Below are 23,877 nucleotides of genomic sequence, written 5' to 3' on the forward strand. Positions count from 1 at the left end.
TTTTCTTTCTTTTTCCTTTCTTAATTCTGACTGGAAGGGAAAAGTTTTGGTCCTTATATCCTAAGGGAAAGAAAAATCACCTTCCAGCAACAGGAAACACCAAAATTTACAGCAAAGCCTGGGAGGAAGTAAGTCCCACCAAGGATATACCTGGGCCACCCAGAAGGCTGGTTGTGTAAAGGGGACCTAGAAAGGATGGTTGGATGGTTGTCTCAACTTTATCTATCATCAGCTGTTCGACCCTGGACAAGTCACCTAACTGCTCTCTCACTTGCACTCTTTCTCTAAAAGATGGGTTTGGGCTAGCCTATGCTGAAGTCCATTTTAGGTCTAACAGTATACAATTGCATTATATAGTCTTTCTTCCCAGAAACTGGGAGGAAAAACCCTCCCCTCATCTCAGATTTTAATTCAAGATCTATTTTCTGGTCCAGAAAACCCTTCCCTCTCTGAGCCACTAAGAATGGTACTATTTAAAAACAGGGTTTATAGGGGAATGGTGTCTTCCTCTTCATCGTCCATGATCACCCTTTGACGGTTATATTTTCAGCTTTCAGGTTCTACTGAGAGAGCCATACACCTCAATGAGGAGAGCAGATGGACTCACTATCTTTTAGAGGGTGACATTCCTGCCTGCTAATACTAGAGTCCCTCCTCTGGGGAAACTCTGTGCTAGGCATCAGTCAGCATAATCTAGAAAAACAATCTACATAAGCACCATTATTTGGACAGTGTCCATATACACATACCAACCAAAATGGAGACCAGATAATAGAGGCAAAAGAAACCCTGGCCTTTTATTTTTATGTTACTGAACTATGTGAGTTAAAGAGCCTTTATATCTAAATCAGCTGGATTGCTGCCCATATTCTCTGTTGCTTTTCTGTTTGTCTAGAGCTTTGCTTTATTCTGTCCTTGAGAGCAGAGTCACTGACAGCAGAAAATGATGCTGCCAGAGTGATATGATACATAGGATATGAACCTAAGACTCTTTTCCCTATTGGTATAAAATGCAAAATATATATTTAATTTCTAAAACTGAGTACTTTGTTTTCATGTGAAAAGTAACATTTAGCAAAATGTTTCAACCATCACGAGGCTCACTCAAGAAGATAAACAAAAATGAAGTTAGCAGACTTGCTTTGCATTCCCATCATTAAAATTTGGAAAAAATAGGAAATATAACAGGTATATGGGAAGCCATGAAAATCAAGGAATCACTTCTCTAGAGAAAACATCCTGCCTCTCCTGGCTACTAAGTAAGTTAAACTCCATGAAGACTCATAAGAGGAAGTAAACTCTCGAAAGTCACCAGGACCAATAGCTGCCTGCCTGCATGCCTGGACTCTGCTTTCAGACCCCAGTTAATGGCAAAAGTGTTACAGAGGCCAGAATCACACACCTGGAGAACTGACCTCTAATCCTAGCTCTGTAAGGTAGAAATGCAAGAGAGTCCCAAACCTCCATGGACTGCAGGTTTTCCATCAGGACAACATATGGAGCATCTCAAAGGCACTTACCTTTGAGAAAAGGCAATTCCTATTACTCTATTTTGGGAAATTCCATTCCCAACAATTCCATCTCAGATTCATTCCATCTGAACTGCTCATTTAATTTAGTCTCAGTTGGTGAGGCTAGTAAAGAACCTTCAGAGCCCAGTTTTTCAAAAGGCACGTCAAGACAGCCATCCTCTCATCCCTCAGGGAGGCTGGACAGAGGGCAGGCAGTTGTCACCTTGGGTCAGTCACTGACAGCCTCAGGCAGTCTTGTCCAGCAGCTTTATCCCTTTACCTTCACGCATTATACAAATATTCTCAATGTGGTGAAGATGTGAAAATGATTGAGAAACACTTCCCTAGTTATAATCCTAAAAGTTAAATGAAAGTGCCATTCTGGAATAGATGACAAATTGGGAAAAGAATGTGGCTGTGTCAAGCTGTACAAAGTGGAATATTTACATTGTATTTCTTTCCTGAATAAACATCCAGCTTTATGAAGAATTTTCACAAAAGGTAAATAAAAAGGGCATAAGAAATCAAAGGCTACTGAAGGCAAATTGCAGGCATTGTGTGTATCTTTTAACACATTACAACTGTAGAAAAGGCCTTTGAACAGAAATATGTGCTTGCAATTTTTCAGAATCATGTTAGAAAATTTACTAGCCTATTACTGCTTTAAAATTATAATTGTGTTAAATAAAGTTCTCTTCTCAACTTCTAATAAAGGAACAATGTTCCATGTTATTTAATCACTTGAACAGTCTAGAATCAGCTCTCTTCTTTCTACAGGCCAAACCTCCTGGCATCCTTTCTACCTGATTATTTGAACCTAAGTTTCCAAATAAATTTAGGGCTCAGGCAGGACAGACTCAATTTCTTACACTTAAAGTCAACTTCAAAAATAAAATTCTAAAATTATTTATGCAGATAAGTTTTTGTTGATCTTCCAATAGGCTCATATACTACCTACATTCTCCATAACTCCACCTCTGCATCACCAAGACCTCCAACTATTTTCCCCTACAAGAACTTCACACTCCATGTGGCTCCAAAATACACTGCTAAAAAATCTAGCATTGACAATGGATGGGAGAAGCAGAGACTATCACATTCCTTTTATATTCAAAGTCAAATCCCTTTAGGCAACAGCAATGTAGACATGTTAATTAGCAATAAAATTAATGCAACAAAATTAAACATACCCAGGACCTAATGAATGGTATATACAGGCATCTAAGTCCCATTACCAGCCCCTGTAGCAGCAACCAAATCTCTCAGGTAAGCTATAATCTCAATTAAGTATGTTTGTGGCAAAATAAAATCAAGCCTCCTTGGCTCCTTAGAGTTATGACTTTGTGGCACCAAGTTATGACCTGCCATACAGGCAACTGCTAACATTCAAGCTTACTTTTTTTTTTTTTTTTTTAATCATCATTTTATTGAGATATATTCACATACCACGCAGTCATACAAAACAAATTGTACTTTTGATTGTTTACAGTACCATTACATAGTTGTACATTCATCACCTAAATCAATCCCTGACACCTTCATTAGCACACACACAAAAATAACAAGAATAATAATTAGAGTGAAAAAGAGCAATTGAAGTAAAAAAGAACACTGGGTACCTTTGTCTGTTTGTTTCCTTCCCCTACTTTTCTACACATCCATCCATAAACTAGACAAAGTGGAGTTTGGTCCTTATGGCTTTCCCAATCCCATTGTCACCCCTCATAAGCTACATTTTTATACAACTGTCTTCGAGATTCATGGGTTCTGGGTTGTAGTTTGATAGTTTCAGGTATCCACCACCAGCTACCCCAATTCTTTAGAACCTAAAAAGGGTTGTCTAAAGTGTGCGTAAGAGTGCCCACCAGAGTGATCTCTCGGCTCCTTTTGGAATCTCTCTGCCACTGAAGCTTATTTCATTTCCTTTCACATCCCCCTTTTGGTCAAGAAGATGTTCTCCGTCCCACGATGCCGGGTCTACATTCCTCCCCGGGAGTCATATTCCACGTTGCCAGGGAGATTCACTCCCCTGGGTGTCTGATCCCACGTAGGGGGGAGGGCAGGGATTTCACCTTTCAAGTTGGCTTAGCCAGAGAGAGAGGGCCACATCTGAGCAACAAAGAGGCATTCAGGAGGAGACTCTTAGGCACAAATATAGGGAGGCCTAGCCTCTCCTTTGCAGCAACCGTCTTCCCAAGGGTAAAACTTATGGTAGAGGGCTCAACCCATCAAACCACCAGTCCCCTATGTCTGTGGTCATGTTAGCAACCATGGAGGTGGGGTAGGCAAATACCCCTGCATTCTCCACAGGCTCCTCAAGGGGGCACTACATCTTTTTTTTTTTTCCTTTTCTTTCTTTCTTTTTTTTTTTTTTTAACTTTCCCTTCTTTTTTAAATCAACTGTATGAAAAAAAAAGTTAAAAAGAAAACAAACATACAATAAAAGAACATTTCAAAGAGACCATAACAAGGGAGTAAGGAAAAGACAACTAACCTAAGATAACTGCTTAACTTCCAACATGTTCCTACTTTACCTCAAGAAAGTTACATAATATAGCAAAATTTCTGTGAACTTGTTCCTACTATATCCATCAGAAATTAACAGACCATAGTCATTTCTGGGCATCCCCAGAACGTTAAATATCAAGCTTACGTTTAAGAAGACTTTGATAACAGATCCAAAATTCATTATCGGAAGTAGGGATAGACTTTAAGATAATCTTACCAACGAGTTTCGTTTTTTTTTTTTTTTTTAATTCAATTTTTGGTAATCATTAGCTATTCCCAACATAGTACATCAAAGTTGTATAATTAGTTATACAGTTTAATGGCTTTTGAGAACTTCTCCTTACCTTAAGTAGAGTTTAAAACTCAATAAAACTGACAATAAAAATGATTGGGAGAGGAGGGGCAAGATGGCAGACTGGTGAGCTGTATGTTTTAGTTACTCCTCCAGGAAAGTAGGTAAAAAGCCAGGAACTGCGTGGACTGGACACCACAGAGCAATCTGTCTTTGGGCATACTTCATACAACACTCATGAAAACGTGGAACTGCTGAGTTCAGCGAAATCTGTAAGTTTTTGCGGCCAGGGGACCCGCGCCCCTCCCTGCAAGCCTCAGTCCCGGGGGAGGAGGGGCTGTCAGCTCCAGGAAGGAGAAGGGAGAATTGCAGTGGCTGCTCTTATCGGAAACTCATTCTACTGATTCAAACTCCAACCATAGATAGACTGAGACCAGACACCAGAGAATCTGAGAGCAGCCAGCCCAGCAGAGAGGAGACAGGCATAGAAAAAAAACAACACGAAAAACTCCAAAATAAAAGCAGAGGATTTTTGGAGTTCTGGTGAACACAGAAAGGGGAAGGGCGGAGATCAGGCCTTGAGGCGCATATGCAAATCCCGAAGCAAGGCTGATCTCTCTGCCCTGTGCACCTTTCCTTAATGGCCCTGGTTGCTTTGTCTATTAGCATTTCAATAACCCATTAGATCTCTGAGGAGGGCCGTTTTTTTTTTTGTTTTTTTTTTTTTTTAAACCCTTTTTGCTTTTTCTAAAACAATTACTCTAAGAAGCTTAATACAGAAAGCTTCAAAGAATTGAAATTTGGGCATGTCAAGTCAAGAGCAGAACTAAGAGAGCTCTGAGACAAAAGGCAATAATCCAGTGGCTGAGAAAATTCACTAAACAACACAACTTCCCAAGAAAAGGGGGGTGTCAGCTCACAGCCACCATCCTGGTGGACAGGAAACACTCCTGCCCATCGCCAGCCCCATAGCCCAGAGCTGCCCCAGACAACCCAGTGTGACGGAAGTGCTTCAAATAACAGGCACACACCACAAAACTGGGCATGCACATTAGCCTTCCCTGCAACCTCAGCTGAATGTCCCAGAGCTGGGAAGGGGGAGCAGTGTGAATTAACAGAGCCCCATTCAGCCATCATTTGAGCAGACTGGGAGCCTCCCAACACAGCCCAGCAGCCCAGAACTGCCCTGGGGGGACGGCACTCACCTGTGACATAGCACAGTCATCCCTCAACAGAGGACCCGGGGTGCACAGCCTGGAAGAGGGGCCCACTTGCAAGTCTCAGGAGCCATACGCCAATACCAAAGACTTGTGGGTCAGTGGCAGAGACAAACTGTGGCAGGACTGAACTGAAGGATTAGACTATTGCAGTAGCTTTAAAACTCTAGGATCATCAGGGAGATTTGATTGTTAGGGCCACCCCCCCTCCCCAACTGCCCAGAAACACGCCCCACATACAGGGCAGGCAACACCAACTACACACGCAAGCTTGGTACACCAATTGGGCCCCACAAGACTCACTCCCCCACTCACCAAAAAGGCTAAGCAGGGGAGATCTGGCTTGTGGAGAACAGGTGGCTCGTGGACGCCACCTGCTGGTTAGTTAGAGAAAGTGTACTCCACGAAGCTGTAGATCTGATAAATTAGAGATAAGGACTTCAACTGGTCTACAAACCCTAAAAGAACCCTATCAAGTTCAGCAAATGCCACGAGGCCAAAAACAACAGAAAATTATAAAGCATATGAAAAAACCAGACGATATGGATAACCCAAGCCCAAGCACCCAAATCAAAAGACCAGAAGAGACACACCTAGAGCAGCTACTCAAAGAACTAAAGATGAACAATGAGACCATAGTACGGGATATGAAGGAAATCAAGAAGACCCTAGAAGAGCATAAAGAAGACATTGCAAGACTAAATAAAAAAATGGATGATCTTATGGAAATTAAAGAAACTGTTGACCAAATTAAAAAGATTCTGGACACTCATAGTACAAGACTAGAGGAAGTTGAACAACGAATCAGTGACCTGGAAGATGACAGAATGGAAAATGAAAGCATAAAAGAAAGAATGGGGAAAAAAATTGAAAAAATCGAAATGGACCTCAGGGATATGATAGATAATATGAAACGTCCGAATATAAGACTCATTGGTGTCCCAGAAGGGGAAGAAAAGGGTAAAGGTCTAGGAAGAGTATTCAAAGAAATTGTTGGGGAAAACTTCCCAAATCTGCTAAACAACATAAATACACAAATCATAAATGCTCAGCGAACTCCAAATAGAATAAATCCAAAAAAACCCACTCCGAGACATATACTGATCACACTGTCAAACATAGAAGAGAAGGAGCAAGTTCTGAAAGCAGCAAGAGAAAAGCAATTCACCACATACAAAGGAAACAGCATAAGACTAAGTAGTGACTACTCAGCAGCCACCATGGAGGCGAGAAGGCAGTGGCACGATATATTTAAAATTCTGAGTGAGAGGAATTTCCAGCCAAGAATACTTTATCCAGCAAAGCTCTCCTTCAAATTTGAGGGAGAGCTTAAATTTTTCACAGACAAAGAAATGCTGAGAGAATTTGCTAACAAGAGACCTGCCCTACTGGAGATACTAAAGGGAGCCCTACAGACAGAGAAACAAAGACAGGACAGAGAGACTTGGAGAAAGGTTCAGTACTAAAGAGATTCGGTATGGGTACAATAAAGGATATTAATAGAGAGAGGGAAAAATATGGCAAACATAATCCAAAGGATAAGATGGCCGATTCAAGAAATGCCTTCACGGTTTTAACGTTGAATGTAAATGGATTAAACTCCCCAATTAAAAGATATAGATTCGCAGAATGGATCAAAAAAAATGAACCATCAATATGTTGCATACAAGAGACTCATCTTAGACACAGGGACACAAAGAAACTGAAAGTGAAAGGATGGAAAAAAATATTTCATGCAAGCTACAGCCAAAAGAAAGCAGGTGTAGCAATATTAATCTCAGATAAAATAGACTTCAAATGCAGGGATGTTTTGAGAGACAAAGAAGGCCACTACATACTAATAAAAGGGGCAATTCAGCAAGAAGAAATAACCATCGTAAATGTCTATGCACCCAATCAAGGTGCCACAAAATACATGAGAGAAACATTGGCAAAACTAAAGGAAGCAATTGATGTTTCCACAATAATTGTGGGAGACTTCAACACATCACTCTCTCCTATAGATAGATCAACCAGACAGAAGACCAATAAGGAAATTGAAAACCTAAACAATCTGATAAATGAATTAGATTTAACAGACATCTACAGGACATTACATCCCAAATCACCAGGATACACATACTTTTCTAGTGCTCACGGAACTTTCTCCAGAATAGATCATATGCTGGGACATAAAACAAGCCTCAATAAATTTAAAAAGATTGAAATTATTCAAAGCACATTCTCTGACCACAATGGAATACAATTAGAAGTCAATAACCATCAGAGACTTAGAAAATTCACAAATACCTGGAGGTTAAACAACACACTCCTAAACAATCAGTGGGTTAAAGAAGAAATAGCAAGAGAAATTGCTAAATATATAGAGACGAATGAAAATGAGAACACAACATACCAAAACCTATGGGATGCAGCAAAAGCAGTGCTAAGGGGGAAATTTATAGCACTAAATGCATATATTAAAAAGGAAGAAAGAGCCAAAATCAAAGAACTAATGGATCAACTGAAGAAGCTAGAAAATGAACAGCAAACCAATCCTAAACCAAGTACAAGAAAAGAAATAACAAGGATTAAAGCAGAAATAAATGACATAGAGAACAAAAAAACAATAGAAAGGATAAATATCACCAAAAGTTGGTTCTTTGAGAAGATCAACAAGATTGACAAGCCCCTAGCTAGACTGACAAAATCAAACAGAGAGAAGACCCATATAAACAAAATAATGAATGAAAAAGGTGACATAACTGCAGATCCTGAAGAAATTAAAAAAATTATAAGAGGATATTATGAACAACTGTATGGCAACAAACTGGATAATGTAGAAGAAATGGACAATTTCCTGGAAACATATGAACAACCTAGACTGACCAGAGAAGAAATAGAAGACCTCAACCAACCCATCACAAGCAAAGAGATCCAATCAGTCATCAAAAATCTTCCCACAAATAAATGCCCAGGGCCAGATGGCTTCACAGGGGAATTCTACCAAACTTTCCAGAAAGAACTGACACCAATCTTACTCAAACTCTTTCAAAACATTGAAAAAAATGGAACACTACCTAACTCATTTTATGAAGCTAACATCAATCTAATACCAAAACCAGGCAAAGATGCCACAAAAAAAGGAAAACTACCGGCCAATCTCCCTAATGAATATAGATGCAAAAATCCTCAACAAAATACTTGCAAATCGAATCCAAAGACACATTAAAAAAATCATACACCATGACCAAGTGGGGTTCATTCCAGGCATGCAAGGATGGTTCAACATAAGAAAAACAATCAATGTATTACACCACATTAAAAACTCGAAAGGGAAAAATCAATTGATCATCTCAATAGATGCTGAAAAAGCATTTGACAAAATCCAACATCCCTTTTTGATAAAAACACTTCAAAAGGTAGGAATTGAAGGAAACTTCCTCAACATGATAAAGAGCATATATGAAAAACCCACAGCCAGCATAGTACTCAATGGTGAGAGACTGAAAGCCTTCCCTCTAAGATCAGGAACAAGACAAGGATGCCCGCTGTCACCACTGTTATTCAACATTGTGCTGGAAGTGCTAGCCAGGGCAATCCGGCAAGACAAAGAAATAAAAGGCATCCAAATTGGAAAAGAAGAAGTAAAACTGTCATTGTTTGCAGATGATATGATCTTATATCTAGAAAACCCTGAGAAATCGACGATACACCTACTAGAGCTAATAAACAAATTTAGCAAAGTAGCGGGATACAAGATTAATGCACATAAGTCAGTAATGTTTCTATATGCTAGAAATGAACAAACTGAAGAGACACTCAAGAAAAAGATACCATTTTCAATAGCAACTAAAAAAATCAAGTACCTAGGAATCAACTTAACCAAAGATGTAAAAGACCTATACAAAGAAAACTACATAACTCTACTAAAAGAAATAGAAGGGGACCTTAAAAGATGGAAAAATATTCCATGTTCATGGATAGGAAGGCTAAATGTCATTAAGATGTCAATTCTACCCAAACTCATCTACAGATTCAATGCAATCCCAATCAAAATTCCAACAACCTACTTTGCAGACTTGGAAAAGCTAGTTATCAAATTTATTTGGAAAGGGAAGATGCCTCGAATTGCTAAAGACACTCTAAAAAAGAAAAACGAAGTGGGAGGACTTACACTCCCTGACTTTGAAGCTTATTATAAAGCCACAGTTGCCAAAACAGCATGGTACTGGCACAAAGATAGACATATAGATCAATGGAATCGAATTGAGAATTCAGAGATAGACCCTCAGATCTATGGCCGACTGATCTTTGATAAGGCCCCCAAAGTCACCGAACTGAGCCATAATGGTCTTTTCAACAAATGGGGCTGGGAGAGTTGGATATCCATATCTAAAAGAATGAAAGAGGACCCCTACCTCACCCCCTACACAAAAATTAACTCAAAATGGACCAAAGATCTCAATATAAAAGAAAGTACCATAAAACTCCTAGAAGATAATGTAGGAAAACATCTTCAAGACCTTGTATTAGGAGGCCACTTCCTAGACTTTACACCCAAAGCACAAGCAACAAAAGAGAAAATAGATAAATGGGAACTCCTCAAGCTTAGAAGTTTCTGCACCTCAAAGGAATTTCTCAAAAAGGTAAAGAGGCAGCCAACTCAATGGGAAAAAATTTTTGGAAACCATGTATCTGACAAAAGACTGATATCTTGCATATACAAAGAAATCCTACAACTCAATGACAATAGTACAGACAGCCCAATTATAAAATGGGCAAAAGATATGAAAAGACAGTTCTCTGAAGAGGAAATACAAATGGCCAAGAAACACATGAAAAAATGTTCAGCTTCACTAGCTATTAGAGAGATGCAAATTAAGACCACAATGAGATACCATCTAACACCGGTTAGAATGGCTGCCATTAAACAAACAGGAAACTACAAATGCTGGAGGGGATGTGGAGAAATTGGAACTCTTATTCATTGTTGGTGGGACTGTATAATGGTTCAGCCACTCTGGAAGTCAGTCTGGCAGTTCCTTAGAAAACTAGATATAGAGCTACCATTCGATCCAGCGATTGCACTTCTCGGTATATACCTGGAAGATCGGAAAGCAGTGACACGAACAGATATCTGCACGCCAATGTTCATAGCAGCATTATTCACAATTGCCAAGAGATGGAAACAACCCAAATGTCCTTCAACAGATGAGTGGATAAATAAAATGTGGTATATACACACGATGGAATACTACGCGGCAGTAAGAAGGAACGATCTGGTGAAACATATGACAACATGGATGAACCTTGAAGACATAATGCTGAGCGAAATAAGCCAGGCACAAAAAGAGAAATATTATATGCTACCACTAATGTGAACTTTGAAAAATGTAAAACAAATGGTTTATAATGTAGAATGTAGGGGAACTAGCAGTAGAGAGCAATTAAGGAAGGGGGAACAATCATCCAAGAAGAACAGATAAGCTATTGAACGTTCTGGGGATGCCCAGAAATGACTATGGTCTGTTAATTTCTGATGGATGTAGTAGGAACAAGTTCACTGAAATGTTGCTATATTATGTAACTTTCTTGGGGTAAAGTAGGAACATGTTGGAAGTTAAGCAGTTATCTTATGTTAGTTGTCTTTTTCTTACTCCCTTGCTATGGTCTCTTTGAAATGTTCTTTTATTGTATGTTTGTTTTCTTTTTAACTTTTTTTTTCATACAGTTGATTTGAAAAAAGAAGGGAAAGTTAAAAAAAAAAAAAAAAAGAAAAAAGACAAACAAGGAAAAAAAAAAAAAAAAGATGTAGTGCCCCCTTGAGGAGCCTGTGGAGAATGCAGGGGTATTCGCCTACCCCACCTCCATGGTTGCTAACATGACCACAGACATAGGGGACTGGTGGTTTGATGGGTTGAGCCCTCTACCATAAGTTTTACCCTTGGGAAGACGGTTGCTGCAAAGGAGAGGCTAGGCCTCCCTGTATTTGTGCCTAAGAGTCTCCTCCTGAATGCCTCTTTGTTGCTCAGATGTGGCCCTCTCTCTCTGGCTAAGCCAACTTGAAAGGTGAAATCACTGCCCTCCCCCCTACGTGGGATCAGACACCCAGGGAAGTGAATCTCCCTGGCAACGTGGAATATGACTCCCGGGGAGGAATGTAGACCCGGCATCGTGGGATGGAGAACATCTTCTTGACCAAAAGGGGGATGTGAAAGGAAATGAAATAAGCTTCAGTAGCAGAGAGATTCCAAAACGAGCCGAGAGATCACTCTGGTGGGCACTCTTACGCACACTTTAGACAACCTTTTTTAGGTTCTAAAGAATTGGGGTAGCTGGTGGTGGATACCTGAAACTATCAAACTACAACCCAGAACCCATGAATCTCGAAGACAGTTGTATAAAAATGTAGCTTATGAGGGGTGACAGTGGGATTGGGAATGCCATAAGGACCAAACTCCACTTTGTCTAGTTTATGGATGGATGTGTAGAAAAGTAGGGGAAGCAAACAAACAGACAAAGATACCTAGTGTTCTTTTTTACTTCAATTGCTCTTTTTCACTCTAATTATTATTCTTGTTATTTTTGTGTGTGTGCTAATGAAGGTGTCAGGGATTGATTTAGGTGATGAATGTACAACTATGTAATGGTACTGTAAACAATCGAAAGTACAATTTGTTTTGTATGACTGCGTGGTATGTGAATATATCTCAATAAAATGATGATTAAAAAAAAAAAAAAAACTCAATAAAATTGATCAAGTGTAGGTAAAGGAAAATATAGAGTTATTTCACTTATATCAAATAGTAAAACATACTAAAATACTTATAGTTTTATTTATAGTTAAATAATAAATTTATTATTTCTACTCTCACCTAAAACATACCTAGGGAGAAAATGTACAGATACCTACTGGATACTGATTCTCATGCCCAGAGGAGACATGATAATGTTGCCTCGCATCTTACATCCTACTTTTTTTTCCTGACAGTAGTGATTGGTTGCTTTTAGCCACATTTTCTTATACAATCCACCTTGGAAAAACCAAGGTGGATGTAAAAGCCGCTGGTTAGAATTAGAGTTACAATTAGAGGAAACGAAAAGAAAACTCATGTTGTCTACCCGAGAAACAAATTCACAGTTTTGGTCTTATCAACACTGTTCTAATCAAGTAGGCCAAAGTGTGAAATCACAGCTAACTCTCGGTTGTCTTAGAAACTGACCATGTCTAGATTCAAGTGGGGTCCCTATTTCTCCTTTCACATTCTGGATATCATACATTTTCAGAATATTTAAGGAAAAGGATCAGGAGATAATTTAATCAAATCTCCATTATAATTTAAATTACCATCAAAAGTAGTATTAAACAGTTAAAATTTTATTTAACTGCATAGATAACACACTAAAGAATGTTTACGTGCTATTTTTTAAAACATTTTTTTCTAGTTTTGCATGAAATCCACTTTGCTTTAAAGACAGAAAAAAAGATTGACATTATCTCTCACCAGACCCATGAAAAAGCCAAAAACCAAGGTGGCTACGATGAAAAAGACATAAGAACACCAAGCAGGAATTCCAAGGGTCACTGTGAAATAGTTGTGAAGATGCTGTAATAAGAAGAAAAAAATAAAATATTTTATTCACTAATAATGAGGACAAAAATGTTTTAATTTCCTTCTCTAGCTATAACTGCAGTCTGCATATTGCCTCTCTATAAGCTCCCACAAAGGTCACCCAGTGGTTTAAGCATCTAAATGATTCCTAAAGCACAAACCAAATTTCACAACACTGGGAATCTGAGGCTAAGAATCAAGATCATATCTAATCAAAGTCATATTTCTCTGGAGTTCATGATCTGTATAGAATTCCAGTAGAATTCTTTTCCTAGCCCCTTTCACAGCTTTTTTGTTTTGTTTTGTTTGGTCCCTTTCCCTAAGAATTATATACACCTCAATGCTTTCTTATAACAGGGCATCTACAAAACTTCTTGGGCCTTTACCAATTTTTAAATAGAACCAAATTACTACTTATAAAACACCAATCATTTAAAATTTCTCTATACTTCTTTTTTTCTGGTTAGACTCATGCTATACCCCACCCTTACCCATCCCTAACATATTTCCTGTTACCATAAAATATAATACATTCTATTAGATAAATATTAGATACATATTTTCCCCTATTAATTCATTATGACTAAATGAGATTTCATCAGTCTCTTAAGAAATCTCTTCATGCTTACTGTTGCTTGGGAGCCATTTGATGACAAATACTAAAAAATGTGTTAAGAGATATCATCTTAGCTAGAAATAATTTATGTCCTAAACTGGGCAGAAATTACATCAGTGAACCTGCTAGTTTGAAGTCAAAGCCCATTTAGATGTGGACTTGCCAATTCCACTACGACGTCATCTATTTGAGACCCTCAGATTCAAAAATAGTCATTCATTACAATCTGCTTATTTAACAAGCAATTACCGGGCACTCATGATGAAATGACTTCAAGCTAGATGCTACAGCAGGCAGAGATAATGGCTAAATGACTTGCCTATAACTGAAGATTGATGAAAATGAATCAAAGTTTCTATTTTAATTATTTCATAATTTTCTAATTCACTCAAGTATCTCCACCTAGTTGCTCACAGTAGGTAATTATCAGTTCCATCAAAGAACATATTTTATTCCAGTTTAATCCTGAATGATTAACAAACCAAAAAAAAAAAAAAAAAAAAAAAGGTCAATGATGTAGAATAATCTGAGATCTTCTCTATCCAATTTCTTATTAAGCGGAAAAAACAGATCTAAAGACTCAAAGCAAGTGTTTTAAATAATGAGACATGAACTTAAAGTGCTCAATAAATATTGTCAAAGTAAGGAGAAAATACTATAAAATCCTTAACCCATTCACAGGAAATGCAAACTTGTAATCTGTATTTGTCACTCTCTGTTGAAGACTCTGGCCATCATTCCACTTTCATCCAGGGCAAGTGTTACTAAGAGTAACCAAGCACTCTGCAGCCCAGCAGGCAAAAGAGGTATTTGAGATATCAAAAATATCCCCTTCTGGACAGTGTCTTATACCCCTTCTGCAAAATAAAATACTGAGGCAACCTCAAGAAACCGGCTACATTATTTTCCTGAGTTCAGTAAATATTTTCCTGCATTCTCTTAATCTTTGCACTCTAATCCACATAGTCCATTCAAAAGCATCCTCTCATAAGCTCCTTTATGGGATTTATTTGAGAGTCTTATAGAAACCCTGCCATCTTGTGGTCTTTTTGGTGATGATTACAAAAGATTCATTAAGCAAGCTGTGTTCTTACATCTGCAGATATAAATCTTTACCTGTTTACTTTGTCCAAGTTCACTATGGTTTTAGAACCCCTTTAAGAGTGTTAGAATTCAAGGCAGTAGGTACTTAAAGTTTTGCTGTATATATTTTTCCAAAGTAATAATGAAATAAAACTGATCTAATTTAGTTTTAGTATTTGGGTTTCTGTTTCTTTAATTTCCAGGAAATGTGACAGTTTTTCCTTGTGGAAAATATTGATCCTTGTTCTGTATTGTATGTGTTCACAACAAGGAAACACCCTACTCCATTCACATAAAATGCACTCAAACATCACCTGACAGGGATTGTACCTTAAACCACTGTAACATATGGTTCATTTAAGTTAATGTTTGGCTACATACAGATGGAATGAGAGGACTGCATGCAAACATCATTACACTAGAATAAATGAGAAGAAAATTCTAATCAGTGATCAAACGGACTTAAGAAATGGATCAAGGCCAAGGCCTCCATGAATCAGAAGTAGAGCCTCCCATCCCTAGGGAAGCCAGCACTACCCTTGGGATCCTGAACAACCACAGGCTGGATTAGATGACACCCAAGGGAACCCAGCCAACCAGCCCAGAGTTAAACAGTCTCTTTCAGAGCTGGGTTGTCCCTGAAGAACACAGAGCCTTTTGGGATTCAGATCCTACCAGTGTCACAGAATATACTGTGAGGAGTTCTAGAACAAGCTCTGTGCCCTTTTCAGACACAGATCAGAACCATCATAGTATCTCCCCAGCCTGGGAATACCAAGGAAGGACTCCTCAGTGATGGCTGAGGGCTCGCTGCCTCTTCCAGGTTTTACCCTCACAACACTGGAAGACAACCTTGTAGCCTCTTGTGAGCTAAATGAGAGGTATCTTGTAGCTGTAACATTGTTCTAGATATTTTTTAAGGGGGGAAAAAACACCAAGAGAAGAAAAACCCCTTTCTACAACACAGAGAAATGTTCTGGAGTTTCTAAATTCAGTTTGTTATTCTCCAATCTGAACACTCATGGCCTTTAATTCTTAAAATGAGATATTCATAGAGCATTAAAACTTCTGTCATGTAATTTTAATCAAAAGAGAAGGTAGTATCCATCTTATATACTTTCTTCCCAAGGATATAAAACACCTTATTTTAGCTAGAACTTGTCATATGCCTTCTTTCTTTCATAAAAATACTAACCACAAAAGCTGTCAAGAGGCTTAGGGAGGATAGATGCTAACACAGAGGGAAATATCAGATTTCTAAGATAATGCACACACTAGAGGAGACAAAAAAAATCCACAAACCTACCATTTAGGCTCTTTTGGTAATGAACACACACACACGTAATTTATAATTTATCAGGGAAAAAAGGGTCATGATATACAATAATGAAATGCAAATACAGAAGTAACAATAAAAATGTCTTCTCTTGGAGAAAACGTCAGGTGTATATATTACTTACATTTGTGCAAATTAGTAATAACAGCAGTCTGAGAACCCCTAAGCCAGTAAGACAACATAATTGTTCCAAACCAATGAAACCTCTAAGGCATAGGCTAGAAATAAATGTTAAATATTTTTGGAGAAAGAGGGTCAAGAAATTCCCAAGGGAAGAAAAACATAGCAAGTGTCAATAAGGATGAGCTCATAATAAAAAATTAAACACAATAAAAGAATTCACTTCAAATGAAAATCAGAAGAAAGAATAAACAGAAATTATAGAAGCAGAGACTTCAAAAATAAGACCAATGTAAAAGAGATTATGAAATAATATTTGTTATAGATATTTTTTAAAAAGCATCAAAATCCTTAAAAAACAAGAGGGTATAATTAAAAACGAGAATTGGAAAAAATATAGAGAGAAGTTCTTTAAGTGAAAAACATGTGAATTCATTGTTATTAAAAACTCAGTGCGTGAATTAAATAACAGACCGGAACACATCTGAAGAAATTACTCAATTGTCGCAGAGAAAGACAAAGAAAGAAAATATGAAAGGAACGTTAAGAGATATGGAGAACAGAATGAGAAGGTTCAACATATATCTGACAGAAGTTGTGGAAGGCAAAGATAAAAAGGAGATGGAAAATAGCTGAGAATTTTTCAGAACTAATAAATAAACCCTTTTACAAACCATGATACATACTCAGAACATAGAAAATATATTCAAACCAGGACACAGAGTGAAATGGCAGAACACTGAAAACAGAAATATCTTAATTACCTTTAACAGAACAAAAACAGAAAACAGGAAGTAAATTTCCAATACAGCAATAAAAGAGGTCAGAGGGCAATAGAATAATACCTGCACAAATTGATGGGAAAAATAATTGCCAGCCTTGAATTTTACTTCAATCTAAACTCTCATTAGAGAAGGCAAAATAAAGACATTTTCAGCCAATTGAGTACTACTCACAGATTTTCACTGAAACATTAAGAGGAAAGAACTTGGACCCAGCAGGAAGGCAAGAAGCAGTGGTGTGAAAATTAATTTGTAAACCAATGGGTAAATCTACTGACCATAAAAAAAAATACCAAAAATAATGACTAATTTTGAGTATAAAATATTGGACTAAAACCCTGGATAATAACAACACATAAGCATTAAAGCATTCTAAGATCTTTGTTTTGTTCAGGAGCGTAGATAAAAGGATTGCCTTTAGACCTTGCAAATTAAGCATCTTTAAATTTAAAAATGACTTCTAAAAGAAAATAATAGAACAGCTTTCAAATAAGTGGAGGGAAAAAAGAAAAGTAAAATATATATTCAATCAATCAATAAGTTGTAAATAAGAAAAAAGAAATTTAAAAAAACCTAGCAAACAGGGAAAAAACAGCAGATACAAAACCAGATAAATTATGAATGGAAGAAATTCATCAGTTAAAAGAATTACTCCTTGCTACATGCTTTTCACAAAACTCATTTAAAACATAACAACAAAAAGGTTGAAAGTAAAGAAATAGGTGGGAAAAAAAGATATTTTAGGCAAATGCTAATCAAAATGAAAAAATGGTATATTAGACAAAACTGACATTATAAAATATAAAATTGTAATTGCTTGTGTGTCAAATTTTGTGGTTTATCTTACAAAACTACTTTTTTCATTCCCTTTCTAAATACCTGGAAAGAAAAAATTATAAATATACATATACTGTATATACTGTACTTATCACTAAGAACATCTTAACTGGCTATTCAGAGATGAATCACTTTCTAATCTGCAAATGGCACCTTCCTGCAGTCCAATGCATCCACACAGAATCCATCTCTGTTGCCCACTACTGGACCCTGTATGTACAAAGATAAAATACCCACTCCTGGCCTTGATGTGCTCCAAATGCAAGATACAATGAAAAACTGTAACTCCTTATCTAAATTCTTATTTAAGCACTGAATGGCAAGATATGAGAGCTGAGAGCAATTATTTATCTTTCCTGACACTGTTTCTGAAAGTAAAACTTCCCTTTAACAATCTGTGAAGGCCATGATTATCTTCCATCTAAGCTCTTTTAACTCATAGAACAAATTCATTCCTTAACTTAGGTTCTAAGATCTTGTTGTCAATGCCTCCTGACATCCCTCTATTATAATTATCATGAGGAATTAGACACTACAAGGCTACCAAGCTCTTAGCTGGCTCACCAGCTATACGGATCTGTCAACATTTAGTGTCAGGATATTGCAAAAGGCAGAATCCCTTACTCTCAATTCCTAGTTTGCAATTGGTAATTCACAGCCCTTGAATAGGTTTCTCACCAATATTAAAACAATAACAGAAGGAAACCCAATGAACCTCAAATCATCTGGAGGAAGGGAAACTATTTCTTACTGTTTAATATGATAAACAAATGCAAAAAAGAGTTCACAAATTTTCACCAAGTCTCTGCTTAACTCTGTCATTTAAAAAAATCAAGAATAAAAATTAAAACTGAAGTAGCTATTCCTATCTCACAAAGCACAAAATGTAATTCAACTGAGAAACAGCAAAGAAATAGTTCCTCTTAAATTTCCCTCTACAAATATCAATGTGCATGAGAAACAGAAAAGGGCCCTCATGAGCTCCTTGAATATTAAGTTCCAAATGCATCACCATGACCTAAAAATGACAGTTTAGAAAAGATATATGTAGGGTGTATTAGCCAGGGTTCTCTAGCAAAGCAGAACCAACAGGAGATATCTGTAAATATTATAACATTTTTGTTAAGAATTGTCTCACACAACTGTGGGAATGTGAAAGTCCAAATTCCATAGGGTATGCCAGAAACTGGCAACTCTGTTGAAGGTTTTCAATGAACCCCTCAAGAGAAGCTGGCTAGATGAAGCAGAGATGGAAATTCTCTCTTCTGGCTGCTGAAATCATCACCTCCCCTTTTAAAGCCTTCAACTGATTCAATGAGACTTCTCTCACTGTTGAAGCAATCTCCTTAGTTGAATGTAGATGCAATAAACTTACCGAAAATTTAAGTCCACAAAATGTCCTTACAGTAACAATCAGGTTAGCGCTTGCTTGATCAAACAAAACTTTAAGGAGATATATTTAATTCCACAATTTCGTTAAATCTGGTAGGATTTATCCCACTCCCACAGATAAAGAGGAACAGAAGACTGTGAAATAGTCAAGGTTATATAAATAGGTCAACATTTTAACCTGAATAACAGATAGTAAATATTTTAGGCTTGTGGGCCATACAGTCTGTCACAATTGCTCAACTCTAACATTTCAGCATTAAAGTAGCCATAGTCATATGTAAGGAATGAATATGTCTGTGTTCCAATAAAACATTTACCAAAAAATCAGCTGGCTCACAGACCATCGTTTGCTGACCCCTGACAGAACTATTCTCAAGCGTGGTATTCTTTGATCTATAGAGAGTTTATGACAATGGGAAAATAAGAAAGAAGTAAAATCACATAAGCCCTTTCAGCTTTGAGAAAGGGCATCATTACTGACCTAAGAAAATATGACTTGGACACAGTACTTATGGCTTCTTGTTCAATTTTTACTTCCTACAGAAAGACACATTTCCATTGGTGACGCCACATGCAAGTAGCTGTGTAGCTTAAGAAAAATGAAATTATAAAAGTATTTATCACATGTTTATTTTTTTACTGTTTAGAAGCTATATTCATACTCTTCAAAAACTGACAATATAATTGCAAAACAGATTTAAGATTACTCACCCATATCTTGCCAGAGATGCTAAAAAGACCAGCCATTCCAGACATTCTAAAAAAACAAAGGGAAGGAAAACCACTGGTTACCTATGCCATGAAAAACAAACAAAATTCAGATCATAGGACCCATCCCTCCACTGACCCATCATGGTTCTGGCTATACATTGCCTTCTCTCCCTGAGTCACTTTCGTTCTTAAAAGCTTAAATTCCATGGCCATCATTTGAATCACTCCACTGTAAGTAATTAAAATCCTCTTGGCCCTTCCTCCCTCCATTGCACACACCCAGCAAAAACCCCGACCCTAAGCAGTTGAATGTCAGAGAGGAAAAAAATCATGACCAGCTGACTAGCCTCACTCCATAGTCACAAATCCCAATGAGCACTCAATACTGCCTAATTCCTCAGTATTTCTTTAGGTTCTAAGTGAGATGATAGTACATTTCCTTTTCCCTGCCTTCAAGCTTTACATATCTTCCCCCTCCCATGTATTCTCAGCTAACAAACATTCCTCATATGTCACTGAGAGGTCAGAAGCCATATCTCAAGTAATGGCTTCTGACCTCTCTTATCTTCCAATCACCAAATCCGAGACTGGCATATACCTGCATCTATCTTCTCTTGTTACAACAGAGAGTCTGTCTGACCTATCAGAATCTGAACCCTCCACTTGTGCCTTGGATCTCATCCTTTTGTCCTGTTACTGTCTTGGCTATTTCTGTCATCCCCTCTTCCTGCATTAGCAATTCCTCCCTCTCTACTGGATCATTCTCATTGCCATGCATCCCTACTCCAATGTCTTTCATCTTAAAAAAATAAGTAAATAAGATGCATCCTAGGATTTCACACGGCCTCCAGCTTCAAAGACAAACTTCTCCGCAGAGCAGTCCAGATTCACTGTTTCTTCTTCTTTACCAGGGATATATATATATATGTGTGTGTAATTATATTATTAGATAACATATTATTAATATATATTAATCCATTCACATATGCTTTCCATTCTCCCTACTGCACTGACACTACTTGTCAATGCCACGATGATCTCAAATTGCTTCATTCAATATCCATCTCTCAGGTCTCAGACTTCATTTTCCTTTACACCTTGATAACAAAGGACACAAGCAACTACTCCCTCCTTTTTGAGCACTTTTTACTTGGTTTCTGGGAAACCACACCCTCCACGTTTTCTTTTTGCCTCACTGCAGCTCATTTTCAGTTTCCATTTGCTGACTCCTGCTCTACCCAACCTCTGTATGCTGGAGGCTCTCATGGCTCAGTCCCAAGCACTCTTCTCTTTTTTCCCCTCTCTTTCTAGGTGATCCCCTCCCTTCTAAAGCATTAACTACCATCTACATGTTGATGATTCCATATTTGTTATCTGTGTTCCTGAATTCTCCATGGAGATCCATCTCAAGCATTCAACCTCACAGCTCTACAAAGAAGTCTGATTTAAATGTTAACCTGTCCAACACAGAATCTTTGATTTTCTCTTGTTTAAATCAGTAACTGGTACCGAGATCCACCAAGTGCACAAAACAGAAACGCAGGAGATTTTATTTGTGAATCCTCCCTTTCCTCCACCTTGGTCAAGCCTACTTTCAAACTTTAAATCCATTCTCTCCATCTCCGTGCCACTACCCTCATCTGAATTACTACCACCCCTAGGCTGGACTACGATGACAGTCTTCTAACTGCTCTCTCCTCATCCATTCTCATTCCCTCCAATGTCTTCTTCCCCAGTCAGCTTCTTATTGCTGATAATATCCAGGCTCCCCATCGTGGCACAAGAACCTGCATGACCTGGCTTTGGCCTGCCTCTCTTACTCTCCTAACACTATTCTCCCTCTCTTTCATGGTGCTCGACCCTGAGCACCTTTCTGACCCTCAAGCATACCAAGCTCTTTTCCAAATTGGTATGCTGTATCCTGTCTCAGGAATATTCTACTGCCTGCTCTTTACCTGCCTAGCACCTTCTATCCTTCGGATCTCATTACAGTCCTCTTCTCAGAGCAGCCTCTCCTGACCCCTCCACCTAAAGGAGAGCCATGCCCAGCTATTCCCTGTCTTAGTAGAATATGTTTTTCCCTAAGAGCCCTTATTCAAACTATGAATATTTCTTTGTATCCTTAAGATTTTTCTTGATTTTTCTTAATCTGTCTCATTCACTGGACTGTAAGTTAATTGAGGGGAAGAAACCAAGTCTGGCTTGTTGGTATTGACTAGCACTTAAAACACTATCTAGCATAAAATCAGTGCTCAAATGTTTATAGAATGAAATGTCATAGGTGAGCTGCTTTAAGAGTAAGCTATGTATTTCTTAGGTATTGCATGATTTCTTCATATTTTTTTAAAAATTTTTAAAAATAATTTTTTTAAAAAGTAGAGTAAATGGTGCTCAATATCAAACTCTGTAAAGAGAAAAAATTTGAAGTGGCTTAAGACGAAAGCTAAAGAAGAGGCTTGCTGCAACCCACCCAAATCTGACCATTTAATTTCCAGTATCCTAAGAACTAAGCTGAAACATGTGAGGGTCAAAACACCAGATACCACATAGATCAAGCATGGTCAAGTGTGGTTTGGGTAATCAGAAATGAATATGCAGAAAAATGTAGGCTTTCAAGGCCCAATGATATTAACTTGATACCAACTGTCATTAAAAAAAAATGTTACGTTAGAGAAGCTGGGGATTTCCAGCCAGTCAGAGGCTCAACCGATTGCCATTTCTTCTCTACAATATAATTCTGCAGGTCTTCAAAGATTCCTGGGCCACGGTAACGGCGGAATATCCCACCCTTTGCACTATAAATTACAAAAACAAACAAAATAAATTCATTAAAAATAACAGGTATTATAGATAATAAAAATCAAAATGACCTGTTGGTCTTACATGTAAATTCCACTCTGAATTTTAAATTGGCTTAAATAAAGAAAAAATTTATAGTCAGACATAAGGTGGAAAACATGCATAAATTTTAATCTATTACAAATAATAAAATCCAGATATGAAAGCACTAAACATTCTATTTTATTACTGAACAATATGTGACCAGAAGCAAAGTTCCCGGCAGGGTTTAAGCTGCCAAGTTACTTTTTATTATTTTTGCTACCAATCATTTCAGTGTTTTTCTTACAGCAGCAAAATAGCACCTGATATCAAGTTTCATAAATTGTATCTATATTCCAAATTTATGCTATTCAAGTTCCTCCCCTCAAAAGCAACAGAATACCTCTTAGTCTCACATCCCCTTCAGATTTCCCTCCTTCTTGGCCTTCTCGCCATAGTCAAGTTTCCTAGGGGAAAAATCTACTCTTGTTATTTTCTCTTCTTCATTACTCATTCACTATTCACTACTCAGTGTGCTTGGGTATTTTACTTCCATGACACCATTGAAATTGCTCATATTGGGGGTCTTCATTTACTACTAGATTTCATATCCATGAATACATTTCATGGGAGTCATTTTTACTTCCCTTGTCTTTGGCATTTTCACTACTGAACACCCCTTTCCTTCCTCCTTTCCCTCAGTTTTTATGACATGATCTCTCTGAACTTCTTTCTACTCCTCTGACCATCCATTCTCAGTTTCCTTGACTCACTGTCTTCCTTTGCAGATGTCCTAATGTTGGGCAACCCCAGGTTCTACCCCGATCCATTTTTCTTCCCATTCTATGTTCTTTCTAGATATATGTCAACTATAATCTATGTCAATTCTAAAGAATTCCCAATGTGTATCTCCAGTCTAGAACTTTTTTCTGAGTTCTAGCTCCTGACATCAAACTGTCATCTGAAGTTCTACATTTGGAATTGGCCTAGGCATTTTACATTGAGTATCTGTCTGCTTCATTCTGTCCTCTAACTCCCAAATCTCATCTTATACTAA

The 23,877-nt window shown here is 37.7% G+C and overlaps 1 protein-coding gene across 2 annotated transcripts in view; it reads right to left on the reverse strand.

Annotated features, from left to right (window-relative positions):
- LOC119515651 (thioredoxin-related transmembrane protein 4-like) overlaps positions 1 to 23,877 on the reverse strand; it is a 70,939-nt gene that overhangs the window by 6,185 nt on the left and 40,877 nt on the right. Inside the window, exons 4-6 of one of the 2 annotated variants that reach the window (XM_037811748.1) lie at positions 22,667 to 22,795; positions 20,001 to 20,046; positions 13,016 to 13,117 (exon numbers count right to left, since the gene is read on the reverse strand). In XM_037811748.1, the coding sequence (XP_037667676.1) occupies positions 13,016 to 13,117; positions 20,001 to 20,046; positions 22,667 to 22,795 (277 nt within the window). The remainder of the gene's footprint in view (positions 1 to 13,015; positions 13,118 to 20,000; positions 20,047 to 22,666; positions 22,796 to 23,877) is intronic. The other variant, XM_037811749.1, reaches the window with a different exon arrangement.

The sequence above is a fragment of the Choloepus didactylus genome, chromosome 19 (genome assembly GCF_015220235.1).
Source record: "Choloepus didactylus isolate mChoDid1 chromosome 19, mChoDid1.pri, whole genome shotgun sequence".
NCBI lineage: Eukaryota > Metazoa > Chordata > Mammalia > Pilosa > Megalonychidae > Choloepus > Choloepus didactylus.